The sequence below is a fragment of the Ovis aries genome, chromosome 17, assembly GCF_016772045.2.
Source record: "Ovis aries strain OAR_USU_Benz2616 breed Rambouillet chromosome 17, ARS-UI_Ramb_v3.0, whole genome shotgun sequence".
NCBI classification, from domain to species: Eukaryota; Metazoa; Chordata; class Mammalia; order Artiodactyla; family Bovidae; genus Ovis; species Ovis aries.
The window spans coordinates 67,852,418-67,868,311 of NC_056070.1; the positions used below are offsets into that span (position 1 = coordinate 67,852,418).

Genomic DNA, 15,894 nt, shown 5'->3' on the forward strand with positions numbered 1-15,894 from the left:
AACCTGAATCTGAATGACTGATTAATAAACTCTGTCCACCTTTTTCCCTAGAAGACATAAAAGCAGCTCTCTCAACAAATAGCCATCCTCCTCACTGGCAACCCAGTGTACCCTGCTGTTCCTGAGACTAGCATGACCACATAAAAAAGTACTATCAATTTCTATTGTGGTGACAAATGAAACCATAAAGAAATCATCTGAGTTTACTAAGGTAAGATGAAAAACAAAATTAATGTTTAGCTTGTTTTATTTTCATGTGGTGGAAAGGACATAGATTAGGGGTCAGGAAGCCACAAGGAGATTCTTTCCATCTGAAGCTAGGTTTCAAAGTGGATGACCTTTAAGCTCCTTCTTCCTCTTCTCCTCTTTTTTCCAAAGACAATCGCAGAGCTAATGACTATAACCCTACAGTGAGGTAGCACTTACAACACTTTTGTTGTTAGCTTCCCTGAAAGACTGTTTCACATTAGTTGTTCCACTGTGCCTATGTTAAAAGAAAAAAAAAAAAACTATTAAAAGGTTGGTCTCTTTAAATTGTGAATCTCTCAGCCAACAGTACTGCATTAAAATGTAATTTTTACAATTTATGACTTCACATCTCCACTCACTATGGAGCTCTCGTCTGAATCAACATTACCACAGAAACCTCGAAACCTACTGGTGCCTAGAGCATTTTTTTCCCTTCAATCAGATCACTAAACAGAGAACAAAGAACATTTTTACACCTGTCAAGATGCAAGCAGTGCACAAAACCAGTAAACCCTTGCTAACCAATAGGGTTAAACACAGGCAAAGAATCCAAGAATTGCTGGAACAGGAAAAGAACAATGCCATACTCAAACAACTGGGAGCAGAATTTTGGTGGTACCCACTGGACTCAGCAGCCAGTGATGAGCATATTAGCACACCACTGGCCAATCAGCTGGAGCGAAAATAACAATTTTAGAGCTGAAAAGAACTTGAAACCACCCTTTAATTTAGAAATGAAGAATCTGAGTATTTAAGCAATTCATGCAAGGGCAGACAGCTTGGGACAGAGCCACAACAAGAACCCATCGCAGGATTTTAAGTTCCGGCTCTCTGATACCATACCACACAACATTCTTAGTTGTCCATACAAGAGATCAATTAGAGCTGATTTTAAGCGGAGAAGAAAGGTACCGAGAGGCTACTGGGAAGGGGATGTGGGTTCAATGCCTGGTCAGGGAGCTAAGATTCCAAATGCCCTGCAGCCAAAAAACCAAAACATGAAACAAAAGCAATGACATAACAAATTCACTTAAGATTAAAAAGAAAAACCTGTATAGGCTGGATTAGGTGACTTACAAGGTTTTATCCCAACTCTACTATTCTACAATTCTAATTCGTATCCTACAATAAACTTAGGCTGTTAGCAAAAGGACTAATTGTGTGATTTTCTCAGGCTAGATGGAACAGAGATTTGGCAGCCTGTAAGATATTTTTCTTTACAGAAATTATGCATAATACATAAAATATCCAATGTCAAAACAACTTCATAAGAATGTAAAAGTACTTTGCAACAATCACTGAACACTAGTTATGTGCTTTCAAAATGTAAAGGCTTTAAGAATTTAAGATAAACAAAGTTTTATTTCCTCACACTTGAAAAACTTGAAGGAATGTAGTATTCAATAAAAGCTAGTAACAGGCAAATAATCATACTCAGTTAAAAGATATGCTATATTTATTTCATCAGTACTACATATTTATTCACCTATTAACATCTGTGAATTTGAGATTTCTTATCCATGAACTCCGACTTCCTTAGTGGCTCAATGGTATAGAATCTGCCTGTCAATGCAGGAGATGTGGGTTCAATCCTTGGGTAGAGAAGATCCCGTGGAGAAGGAAATAGTTATCTACTCCAATATTCTTGCCTGGGAAATCCCATGGACAGAGGAGCCTGGCAGGCTACAGTTCACAGGGTCACGAAGAGTCAGACATGATTGAAACGACTAAACAACAGCAACAATCCATGAACTCAATGGCACCTTACAATGGCTGGTTATTTCTATATCTGTGCTGTGCTTAGTTGGTCAGTCTGTTCGACTTTTTGTGACCCCATGAACTGTAGCCCACCAGGTTCCTCTGTCCATGGGGATTCTCCAGGCAAGAATAATAGAGTGGGTTGCCATGCCTGCCTCCAGGGGATCTTCCCAACCCAGGGATCGAACCCAGGTCTCCTGCATTGCAGGCAGATTCTTTACCATTTGAGCCACCAGGGAAGTCCAATTCTATGTCTAAAAGTGAAGTGTTAGTTGCTCAGCCGTGTCTGACTCTGCAATCACATGGACTATAGTCCACCAGGCTCCTCTGTTCACGGGATTCTCCAGGCAATAATACTGGAGTGGGTTGCCATGCCCTTCTCCAGGGGATCTTCCTGATGAAGGGATCGAACCCAGGTCTCCCACACTACAAGCGGATACTTTACTGTCTGAGCCATCTGGAGTTGATTTTCTTAATGATATGTAAAATAATGATACAACTTTCAATCCAGATTTCTCAGAACTGGTAGGATATGCTATGGGACCCCTGAGGAGAGATCCAGACAGAACAGCAACTGCTAACACATAAGAAGGCAAGCAAAGTGTAATGAGAGTAAAGTACTGTCCGTAAACAAAGTTTAGAGGTAAGGTTCATAATATTAACTTAATTTTAATTTCTATCTTTTCTTAAGCAAATTCCTTATAGAGGAAACTAAGTTAAAGATCACCGGGCATGTCACAAAAAGGACAAACACTGTGTGATTCCACTTACGGGCGGCACCTTGGGAGTCACCAGGAGCTGGGGTAGGGTGAGGAGGGAGGAGGAGTTATTGTTTAAACAGGTACAAAGTGTCAATCTGAGAGGATGAAAATCTGGAGACAGATGAAGGGCTGGCTGCACGACCTTGTGAGTATACTTAAGTGTACTGCACAACTAAAAATGGTCAATTAGATGTTATGCATATTTTACCACAATTGAAAAAAAAAAAAGAGCTTTGGTTCATACTAAAAGGAAAACTTAACCCTGCTCAAAAAAAGAAAAAGAAAAACTGACGCGTTTAGTTCTCTAAGTCTCTTCATATTTTTCTGGGTTCATTTATGAATTTATTTATATCCTACTTCATTCCAAAAGGATTCAAAGACCTTCTAAAGAAATAAGGCAGAAGACATGGTAGTCAGAGTGAGTGGAAAGTGGAGTAAGGAAAATTCATCTTAAAGACTGTTAAGTCCTGGCACACTTCTTGAAGGTAGCCAGGACACTGGGTTCTACTGCTTCACAGAGGACAAAGCAGAAGAATCAAGGATCACTTTAGGCTTTCCCAGACCTTTTAAATAAAAATACACTAACACTGAGGCAAAAGGCAGTTTTTCCAGGAACCAAGTGCTTAGCAAGAGGATCGTGTGTGCTGTGCAGTGTTTGTTCCACAGCCACAGCGCAAAGACAAGAGCAAGCTTCTCACCACCACGACTTCTCTCTCCAGGAGGAGACGCACCACACTGGGGGGTAGGTGTCCTAAAGGGGCCTTCGTTTACGTGCCAGGGCTTGATTCTCAAAACAACAGTACAAGCTACTCGTTCTCATGCCCCTTTTACAGATACCAACCAAGGGGCAGAGAAAGGAAGAACCTTGCCCAGTCAATAGGAGAACAGATGGCAGTGCTGGGATCAGAGTCCCAGTCTTTTCAGGAAAAGTCAGTTCTGTTTTGTTTTCAACAATTTCAGAAACAGGCCATCTGTGAAAACTGACTGCCTTCTAAAAAAACATCAGACAAAAAGAGTTATCAAGGGTGGACAATCAGGTAAATAAAAGGTGAGCCCCAATTTGACTATGAGAGAAAAGCTTATACATATTCAAGCCATTTTCCACCAGTACATCATAAAAATCAGCTTCCTGGATCTTCTGAAGCTGAAAGAAACACCACGACAGGTGATAGCCCATAAATGTAATAGTGTTTAGATTACCGAATTAACAAGAGGGGAGAAAATATACACAAGAGAACCCTCAGCAAGAAGCAGCCCTGCCGTCTTTAGAGGAACAAATAAAGGTAAACTCCATCTCACTTTGTAATTGTACTATTAAATCTGTGGTTGGCAGCAGGACTATGCGACACCATCCAAATCTGCACAAACATTTATAAGATATAATGAACTGAAATTGCTGCAAGACAATCTAAAAAAGAAAAATGGAAAATAGTAAAAGGACAATTTGAGAGTCATGAAAAAGTCTCACTTTATATTAATACTTATATTTGTGTATTTTTATAAATGATTTAAGGGAAATACATTACATACACAGTGATGTAAATATATTTACAAGAAAAATAGATAATCTGATATCTGGTTGGTGAGCATGAATGAAACCATAAAAATAAAGTAAAAAAGACAATGCAATTATCAAAATAGGGAACAATATTTTAAAAAATCAAGGAAGTTTCAATGTGGATTAATAGAACATAGTTATTTGGGAACAAGGGTATATTATCCCTATCCTTTAAAAAAACAACAACAACAACAAACTTGAAACTTCCCCCAAAGGCCAAATGACAAGAATGCTATGCACAAAGGGGGAGCTTTGTTTGCTTACAGAAGCACTTGGACAAGGGAGTCTCCATGTTGCATTTCAGATTCATTTTGCATTTCAAAATAAAAACAATGGACACACAGATCAGACCTACACGTAAAGCATCCTGGACCACACAGCTACTCAACAATGGCAGAAACTGAGAACACTGAAGGAGATTAAAATAAACAGTGGGCAAAAAATGGGCAGCAAATAATGACAGATTTGTGAATTATAATCGTATGACAAAAAGAGAGGTCATTAAGAAGTGCAATGATAAATAGAACAATACTGTGTAAAGCAACAGTCTTTCTATACAATGTTAATAAGAAAAGCCCACCTGGAATAGATACAGTGGTAAAGGCAATGTCAAAAATAAATGACATAAGTCATTTTAAGGATAAAGAAGAAAATACTGAAGTGCTCCAGGCACCTGTAAGATGCAGCTTTCTCCAAGGTCGCCCTTAGGTCACTCTGTAAGATGTGAAAGAACATGGCACAGAAAACCCTAAGGGGGACAGCAGCACTGAGCTATTTCTTGCAGTGCAGAGATTTGTTTACATTTACCTAAATAAGTTGCTTCAAAGGCAAACTGGTAAGTATGATTCTGCTGACCTCAACACATTCACTCCAGTGTTCTAAAGGCAGCCCCAGAAATACTTCAGAATAAAGGGACATCATGAACTAAATAAAAAATGATCTATGTAAATTACTTGCAGAGGGATACAGGGAGAGAATGAGAAAATACTAGAAAAACAGAAAGGAGAGAAAGAGATTGATTTTCGTTGTTGCTGTCCATCTCCCCTCCCTCCCTTCCACTCCTGGCACTCCAAAGTGCGTCTGCTCTAAGTCAGAGTTTATTAACAGCAGGTCCCCCAGTGGGAGAAGCCATTAGGTTCCTGCAGCAAAGACTCAGCTTTGTATGGGGTTATAAAATCGCAAGAAGAGAGGTTTCCTTACCACTTTTTTTCTAAAACACGAAATCTTCGCTTTCAGGAAAGTATTTTTTATAGCTATGAATTGCTCAGAAACCATATGAGTACCATGTAGTTCATCAAACTTTTACTTAGCACATAAATATTTTGAGCCAAGTATCAAACTAGCCAGTATATTAAAATTATCTAATGCTGCAAATATTTTCAAAACTAAATAAATTACCTAATGATACTGCCATCCAGGTTTTTAGGTTCACTCAAAAACACACCATGTCAGAAGCGAAAACAGAGTTCTGCTTGACATCATATAGTTAGTATGGGACATCATCAGCATCAACCTGCCTTAGTGTCTCCATCATTCCACAAAGATATACACTGGTATACACTTTTAGCCCAATCCTCCCAAGAATTCTTTCCACAAAAATCTATGTTCCTCAAACAGAAGTCAATCTGATCTGAGCATTAGAACACCTCCAACCTTCACAGTACTATTTTCAATCTATTGTTCCAGAACACCAATTGGTATAACACAGAAGTAATACAGGTAAAAACCACATATCTACTTATTTTTCTCTTTCCTTTTAATTCAACATAATCTTTTAATGTTCTTCTGAAAAATGTTGGACATAGCCTACAGTTAGATCCATATTTCCTCTTAAGAAATGTCTAATGTATTCTCTCATTTGTTTATTTCTAGATGGCATACTGGTCCAGCTGAGCAGATCAATTTACTACTAGAGGTGTTTTGTTTTAGAGGTAGAGAATCTGACAACTACAAAAAACATAAGGATTCTTTACATAACCCTAAAATCCAGAGAGGTTGTATAGTTAGTTAATGAAAAATTCAAAATATAATCTAGGTCCACAAAGTCACAGACAAGTGGCCTTACCACCATCCCACCGTGCCTCATTAATGTCAGCTATCGATAGTGATTTCCAATTTTCCTCTGTCTAAAATATCCAACCTTAGCTAATATGATAACCTATCAATTCTCAATGCCTGAGTCAAAAATCTTCAAAGATTAGAAATGTTCTGACTTAAATTAGTGTTGGAACAAATACTTTTATCATATTTACCTCTCATGGGAGATTTCATGGCTGCTTCTACCATCCCCACCAGAAGCTGGAGACTCTTGGGGTCCTGAGCCAACCCAGATGCAAAGGCTGCCAGGGCATCGGCATGACGTCCGAGGTACTGGAGGGCAACACCCTGTCGGAAGTATGCCTGGAAATAAACAAAAGATAATGCACGTATTACTTATACACTAGGCTCCACCAGGCTGAGGAGGATTCTTAACTAGAACAACAGGTCGGCAGAACTAAGATTGATGTGATCTCAGTTCAGAAACCTAGTGAAGAGTTTGTAATCAAATTTGACTTCTCTGAACATCATAAAATGTAAGCATACTTCTTTCAGGAACATTATATTTAAAACTTTCATTCTTTTCACTTCTAGAACATATTAATTTTATCACATTCTTTGGTACTTATTCACATAGTATGTAATATTTTACCATTTTTTGATGATTTTAAAAACCTTTTACCCCAATTTAATAGCATAAGCTCCTCAAGAACAGGGGTTTGGAGATTTCTTTACATCTCACCAAACTATCTGGTACAGTGCCAGACAAATGAAAGACACTCCAATTTCACTTATTTTGTTTTCTCCTCATTAATTAAAGGAATATATCAGCATGTGATTAGTATTAAGATAATTGTAATGATGAGTAACACAACATGGCTACATTGAATGCGGTGTTTCATACATAGTATTTTAAAACCATTATTTAAAATACATGTGCTTTGCTTAGAAACAAAATAAGATTGCTGTTGTTTGCATCGTTTAATTGGATTAGTTTAAAAACTGGCTTTATCAACTATAAATAAAAGAAAACATTCCTCCTTCCAGCTAATTACAGAAAGGGCCAGAAAATTAATAAACTATTCAAACTTCATAATGATAGTAAGAACTTATAAGTTTATTTCGAACACAGAGTAAAATCAAGTAAATGATCAAAGTGTTACAAGTATATAACCAGCAAAGGACTTTGAACCTGATTACATAGCACATAAAACTGACATATTATTAATGCATTCATTGTTTATATGACATCTGCTTCTAAAATATTTGGCCTATTTAAATACTTTTACAATACTCTATGCTTGTAACACAAATGTAACTTTTTCATCCAATACCTTTTTCAATTGCAACAAATTGTATTTATGGGCTCTAAATGAAGTTTCAAACAACTTCTAAAACCATGGTGGATTCAGGTCAATGTATGGCAAAACCAATACAGTATTGTAAAGTAAAATAAAGTAAAAATAAAAATTAAAAAAATAAATAAAACTACTATTCAAATGTAATACATAATTTTATAATTTTATATTATGTACACACACTATGAGAGAGCACCTTTCATGTTTACAAAACATAATTACTTACCTTATTCCATTTTTACAACTATGCTTTGAGGTAATTTAAGATAAGCAATACCATTCAGTGTTTCTATTAAGAAACAATCCATAAACAGAATGAATACTCAAATTATTATGGTCTATTCAGACTTCTATTAGTTTAAACTACCAGCAGCTGTTAAAACTCAGACTCCAGTAAGACAATAACCTGCAAAAGCACTTTCATCACTAATTCATAAGATCACTTCCTTTCAGTGGACTCAGTCACTTTTTAATCTTTAATGTGTTTATACACATTTTTTACTACCCTTTTCATCTAATATTTTAGGTAATTTCTATAATCCAAGAGGCAACATGTACCACATTCCAACTAAAAATAACTATAGTTTATATAATTCTAGAAATGCTACATTAAAGCTAAATTTAAAAATTTATATATGCGTGCATGTATACATGGGCTTCCTAGGCAGCGCTAGTGGTAAAGAACCTGCCTGCCAATGCAGGAGATGAAAGAGATAGGGATTCGATCCCTAGGTCATGAAGATCCCCTGGAGGAGGGCATCACAACCCACTCTCGTGTTCTTGCCTGGAGAATCCCATGGACAGAGGAGCCTGGCAGGCTACAGTCCATGAGGTCACACAGAACTGAAGCAACTTAGCACAGCACAGCACACATGTATATATAAATATATACATGAAATATTTATAAACTATTATTTATGAAGAAAGACCAAATAAGTCTGTGGTTAATGATTTCAGGTATATATTTTAAGAAACACAAAAATCTATTGTGATAATCATTTCACAATATATGTAAGTCAAGTCATTATGCTATGTACCTTAAACTATTAACATACTGCTATAAGTCAATTAAATCTCAATAAAACTGGAGAAAAGACATTAAAAATTTAATTAGTCTCAATGAATTTTGATAATTTTTTATCTGTTTAAATCAAAGCATATCATTCATTATTTCACTGAGAAAATAACTGATTTTCCTATCTCCCAAATGAAGTCTCAGAAAAGTATGATGTATATACTCCTTAGTGGGTTCAATGTTAATGGAAAGTTATGACATCAAATAAACAAAGGAGTTTCTTCCCTGAGAGCTCAGCTGGTAAAGAATCCACCTGCAAGGCAACAGACCCTGATTCAATTCCTGGCTCTGGAAGGCCCCTGGGGAACGGATACACTACCCGCTCCAGTACTCTTGGGCTTCCCTGGTGGTTCAGATGGTAAAGAACTGCCTACAGTGCAGGAGACCTGAGTTGGATCCCTGGGTTGGGAAGATACCCTGGAGGAATACATCGCAATCCACTCCAGTATTCTTGCCTGGAGAATTCCCATGGACAGACGAGCCTGGTGGGCCACAGTCCATGGGGCTGCAAAGAATCGGACACGACCAGGCCGCTAAGCACAGCACAGCACACACATGTTTTGCTTTCTTAGGACACTCAGAAATTAGATGAGGAAAGGTATGGCTGGATCATGCTGCCCAGAGTCTCAGCCTCCCTTCCTCTGAAGATTTTGAGAAGGCGCAAAGATCTCCCTTGATCCTTCCTAATGTCGTTCCAGAATCCCCAACCCAATGTCACAATATTTTCTATTAAAAGCTTAGAGCTGTCAGCACAGTGCCTGATATAGACTAAATACTTAATAAAGTAAGCTATTTTGGTTATTAATTAATGAGGAAAATAAGAACACATAATTACAGACTAACAGAACATAAGGAGAGCCCAATAAATATTTCAAACATTTCATTATTCAATATAAAGCATTCAATTCCTGTCACTGCTTTATTCACTCCTCCCTCTTGCTCCACGTAAGACTATTAGCAACTGGGAAACTCACTGGTCTAAGGCTCCCAGACAAAATCTGAACCACCCGAAATTGGTACTAACAGGTCTTGGGAGATGTAGCAACCCACATTCCCCGCCCCCCCCCCCATAGGATTTTCTGTCAGTCTCTCCCAAAGGAAAGATCAAGAAGTGCTGAGTTTTACCGCTGTTTACTAAACTTAAAGAAAACTGATGTGACCTAATTTTTCTCTTACTATCATAGGTTTCATAGGAAGCAGCAGCATCTGGGAAAGGAACAAATCTGGGTCACTTAGGATTGAGCCCAGCCAACCTCAGATAATATACTCCCTGTCTCTGCACTTCTCATGTATATATCCACATTCTGGTCACTGTTATGCAACAGAGAAGGGAAGGCAATATGGACTGACTTTGAGAGCCCCTTTGCCCTGAGAACAATGGTTTTAACCTGAAGCTTTAGCCAAGAAGAAAGACTTGCAAGGAGCTAGTTAATACACTGGACCACAAGGGGAATAGCTAGATTTTAAAGTGTTGTAGAGTTGTTTATATATTTGTTGTTGTTTACCACAAAGAATCTTCAGTGATTATTCCACACATGCTACAAGTAATCTCACAAATAATAGAAATACAGGTAGGTTACAAGTATGTTTTCATTCCTTCCATACTACTTCAATTAACATTCTCTAAAAATCCACAGAACCAGGTACTGTGATATGTATTACAAATAAAAAAAAATAAAGATAGGACTTGGACTCAAGGTGCTTGTGGTCTAAAGGAAAGAATATAAAATTTCTTGACTGCTACCTATAATCAGTTCAGTTCAGTTGCGTCCGACTCTTTGTGACCCTGTGAATCACAGCACGCCAGGCCTCCCTGTCTATCGCCATCTCCTGAAGTTCACTCAAACTCACATCCATCGAGTCGGTGATGCCATCCAGCCATCTCATCCTCTGTCGTCCCCTTTTCCTCCTGCCCCCAATCCCTCCCAGCATCAGAGTCTTTTCCAATGAGTCAACTCTTTGCATGAGGTGGCCAAAGTCCTGGAGTTTCAGCTTCAGCATCATTCCTTCCAAAGAACACCCAGGGCTGATCTCCTTTAGAATGGACTGGTTGGATCTCCTTGCAGTCCAAGGGACTCTCAAGAGTCTTCTCCAACACCACAGTTCAAAAGCATCAATTTTTCGGTGCTCAGCTTTCTTCACAGTCCAACTCTTGCATCCACACATGACCACTGGAAAAACCACAGCCTTGAGTAGATGGACCTTAGTTGGCAAAGTAATATCTCTGCTTTCCAATATACTATCTAGGTTGGTCATAACTTTTCTTCCAAAGAGTAAGCGTCTTTTAATTTCATGGCTGCAATCACCATCTGCAGTTATTTTGGAGCCCCAAAATATAAAGTCTGACACTGTTTCCACTGTTTCCCCATCTATTTCCCAAGAAGAGGTGGCAAGAATACACAGAAGAACTGTACAAAAAGATCTTCACGACCCACATAATCACGATGGTGTGATCACTCACCTAGAGCCAGACATCCTGGAATGTGAAGTCAAGTGGGCCGTAGAAAGCATCACTACGAACAAAGCTAGTGGAGGTCATGGAATTCCTGCTGAGCTATTTCAAATCTTGAAAGATGATGCTGTCAAAGTGCTCCACTCAATATGCCAGCAAATTTGGAAAACTCAGCAGTGGCCACAGGACTGGAAAAGGTCAGTTTTCATTCCAATCCCAAAGAAAGGCAATGCCAAAGAATGCTCAAACTACTGCACAATTGTACTCATCTCACATGCTAGTAAAGTAATGCTCAAAATTCTCCAAGCCAGGCTTCAGCAATACGTGAACCGTGAACTTCCAGATGTTCAAGCTGGTTTTAGAAAAGGCAGAGGAACCAGAGATCAAACTGCCAACATCTGCTGGATCATGGAAAAAGCAAGAGAGTTCCAGAGAAACATCTATTTCTGCTTGATTGACTATGCCAAAGCCTTTGACTGTGTGGATCACAATCAACTGTGGAAAATTCGGAAAGAGATGGGAATCCCAGACCACCTGACCTGCCTCTTGAGAAACCTAATGCAAGTCAGGAAGCAGCAGTTAGAAGTGGACATGGAACAACAGACTGGTTCCAAATAGGAAAAGGAGTATGTCAAGGCTGTATATTGTCACCCTACTTATTTAACTTATATGCAGAGTACATCATGAGAAACGCTGGGCTGGAAGAAACCCAAGCTGGAATCAAGATTGCCAGGAGAAATATCAATAATCTCAGATATGCAGATGACACCACCCTTATGTCAGAAAGTGAAGAGGAACTCAAGAGCTCTTGATGAAAGTGCAAGAGGAGAGTGAAAAAGTTGGCTTAAAGCTCAACATTCAGAAAACAAAAATCATGGCTACCTACAATAACTGTTTATAATAGGAAGGGTTTGTAACATTTTAGCAGTAATAAAAATGTAACTAATGACCAAAGTGCTTACATCCTTTCGTTAAAATTGTTGGTATTTTGTCCTTAGTGAGTATACATTCTTCTCATCTCAGAGAGTTTGCTAGACTGAATGTGTATGTCACTCCAAAATTAATAAGCTGAAACCTAATCGACCAGTGTGATGGTATTTGGAGGTGGGGCTTTGGGGAGGTGATTAGGCAATGAGAGTGTACCCCTCAAGGGTGGGATTAGTGTCCTTATAAAAGTGACTCCAGAGTGCTCCCTCTTCCCTTCTACCACATGAGACTAGGCACAGCAAGAAGACAGGCAGGAAATCAGCCCTTACCAGACACAAAATATGCCATTACCTTGATCCTGGACTTTCCAGCCTCCAGAACTGTGAAAAGTAAATGTGAGTTAAGCCACCCAGTCTACAGTATTTTGTTATTTCAGTCCAAACAGACTAAGATAGGGTTAAACTAAAAACACTCAAAGACTAAACATGTGAAACAGTAAGCTATTCACCCTTCAAGTACCCCTGGAAGCAATGAAGGGCCTTTAAGTCTTTTCTTTCAACATTCTATTCACAATTCTAAAACATCACTGAACTCAATAATAACATAAACTTCCTCCTCTTCCATGGCTCAAATCAGTAATAAGATAAATTATGTTCATAGGTACATATGTACATTCATAACAAAAAAATAACAAAAAATAAATGTATATAATATGTAATGATACACAAAATTAAGTGTTTGCTTACATGTACAATATAATCTATTACTTAGTACAAGTGCTCCCAAACACTCTGCTTTCAATTTAATGTGTACTTTTAAATGGTGTACTTTAATGTTCCTAACATGTTTTTCACTGTTTGAATTTGAACTTTTTTTAAAACATCTTCTGAAGAATAAATATCTCTATAACATGGTAGTACACTTGCTAGCCCATCATACCACCTGCTACCATAACATCACCATCTTGTCAACAATACTGGTAAATCACAGAATTAGTTCACTGACTTTTCCCTTACTATTTCATTTAAAAATGAGGAGAGATTGCAAAAATAGAAATACTGATTCTAGTTTTTAAAAGCACCAGTATTAAACTATAATTTAACCATGACTGGGTCAAAAGTGAAAATGATTACAAGGTGCCAAAAGTAGAAAATTTTCAACATCACACAGAACTAACTATGCTCAGTCTTGATGGAAAAGGATAAGATTAGAGAATATATACTTTTTAATGAATCTTAAAAGGAAAGCCATGATTTGAGATTTTATTTTTCAGTTCTCTAGGAATTAACGCTCCTTACTCACTGAATTTGTCAATCTCTTGATTAATATTTGTATATTTGACATTTCACATATTTGACTTTCATATACTTTTTTAGGAAGGCATTATATGAGAAAATAAAAGACTGTACTCCTTAAAACATATCCATCATACAAGAAAAATGTAAATGTATACATAATGCCCACTATAAAATTTATTATGCATTATAAATTATATGTCACATTAAATATGACACATAAAAATGAAGGGATAGACCCCATGTCCTCAACATGTTTCCACAGTCGCTCATCAAATAGGGACCCGGATGGATACATAAGCACAAAGTATTTTTGTAACATATTTTGTTATGTATGCTCATTTAGGACAAGGGAGAAATTAACAGAACTTTCTACAGTGATGAAACTGTTCTCCATACTGTCTAATAACAGTACCCTCTGGCCAGCCACCTGTGGCCACTGACCATGTGAAATGTGGACCATGTGACCAAGAAACTAAATGTTAAATTTCCTTTCATTTTAATTACTTTAAGTTTAAACAGTCACAACTGGCTAGTAGCTACTGTATTAAGACAGTACAGCTCTAGAGTTTGGGTCTTCCTTTAACAACAAACCTCCAAACACAAAGTGAAAGGTATACACTCAACAAATAAAAATAACTACTACAAAAGCTGGGAACTGAAGCTACGTGATTTACTTCCAGGGCAGCTGCTGCAGAAAAAACTCATTAGGCTGACACTAGAATCCTATCCCAGTTGCTTTCCAGCTGTGTGCCTTTAGCCAAGGCACTTCTCCCAACTTCATGTTCCATTTCCACTTACAGCTGCTAAGTCACTTCAGTCGTGTTTGACACTGTGTGACCCCACATACGGCAGCCCACCAGGCTCCCCCATCCCTGGGATTCTCCAAGCAAGAACACTGGAGTGGGTTGCCGTTTCCTTCTCCAATGCATGAAAGTGAAAAGTGAAAGGGAAGTCGCTCAGTCGTGTCTGACTCTTCACGACCCCATGGACCACAGCCTACCAGGCTCCTCTGTCCATGGGATTTTCCAGGCAAGAGTACTGGAGTGGAGTGCTATCACCTTCTCCGTCCACTTACAGAGAGGATGATAATAATGACCTCAACAAAGAATGCTAATTGATATCACATATGGTATATGAAACAAAGAGTGGGTACATTTTTAAAAACTGAAGAAGAGTGAATTTCTCACTATTGAGTCTCAACTTGGCATTTGCTATTTAATCAGGTGGCTCATCTGCTTTACCAGTTCATACAATAGAAATTACTTGCGGTAAAGTGGGTGATGAACAGCTAAAAAGTAAGCACAAAACAAAAATTGATGATCTCAATGATCACCTTTGGTCATTAACAGAATAGTTAATTTATGTTTGGCATCTTCCATTTCAGAAGCCTATAAATAGGTATACTGTTTAACGGAAATTTTTAAATCAAAACTGCTTTTAAAAATCTTTACACTTTTGGCACTTGATTGGGTAGGCTTCAATTATCTAGTAAATTTGTTACCTAGGAAAAACATATGCAGTTTAAATCAAGTCCCTTAGCCTAGGTAGAAAAGAAGAAAGAGGTGGCAAAAAAATAGATGACACACAAAAATCTATCCGTAGAAATATGAAAAACTCCTTTCTATCAGAGACTCTATCCTGATATACCGATGATGAGAATTACAACAAGATGTTCTGAGGTCCAAGCCTGAACACCTACCTTAGAATTAACAAGCGCCCAGCCTTACCGTATCAGTCTCGCCATTATAAAACCATAACTGTTAGTGCAGAGATGCTTTATTTCCCCAAATCCCTTCTCGTTATCATTTATTGAACCACTATTCTGTGCCCCACACAGTGCTGGTTGTTTTCCATAGCTCTTCACTCACACTCACGATATTCTGCAAGAAGTTCTTACAACAACTACTGCACAAAAGAGGTGGTTATGAAACTCACCCTGCTGCCAAAAACTCTACTATTCCACACTGCCTCTTTGATAAAAGAATTAATAGTGTGCAATTAACCTCTAAATCAAGCTTTTTGTTTGGGAATTCTTATACTGGCAAAATTCAACCTATGGAGGCAGAAATGAAGGAAAATCGGAAATGACAAAGAAAATTTATGAACATGAATATTTAATCTCTATTCCATTAGCAATCGTTGATTGTGGAACAGTTTTTAATGAATTAGATGGAGGGAAAATTCATTTCATTAACCTTTTATATAAATGTATTATTATTGAACCAAACAGGCCACTGTACTTGCAACTCAGTTCGATGTTAATTAGATTACAGGCATGAAGCTTTAAATCAAAGAGAAACAAAGGGAGCCATCAGCAAGCTTCTCAGCCAATGCTTATTTGTTTGCTGGCTAAAAATGGATTTCTACCTGCAATACAATTTGCTGTGCTTCTTTAATTTTCTGAGATTTTCAAGTGGAGTT

At 37.9% G+C, this 15,894-nt stretch overlaps 1 protein-coding gene across 3 annotated transcripts in view; it reads right to left on the bottom strand.

Moving 5' to 3' along the window:
- TTC28 (tetratricopeptide repeat domain 28) overlaps positions 1-15,894 on the bottom strand; it is a 568,766-nt gene that overhangs the window by 272,044 nt on the left and 280,828 nt on the right. For all 3 annotated transcript variants that reach the window (XM_027956682.2, XM_015101419.3, XM_027956683.2), the window contains one exon: positions 6,579-6,726. In XM_027956682.2, the coding sequence (XP_027812483.2) occupies positions 6,579-6,726 (148 nt within the window). The remainder of the gene's footprint in view (positions 1-6,578; positions 6,727-15,894) is intronic.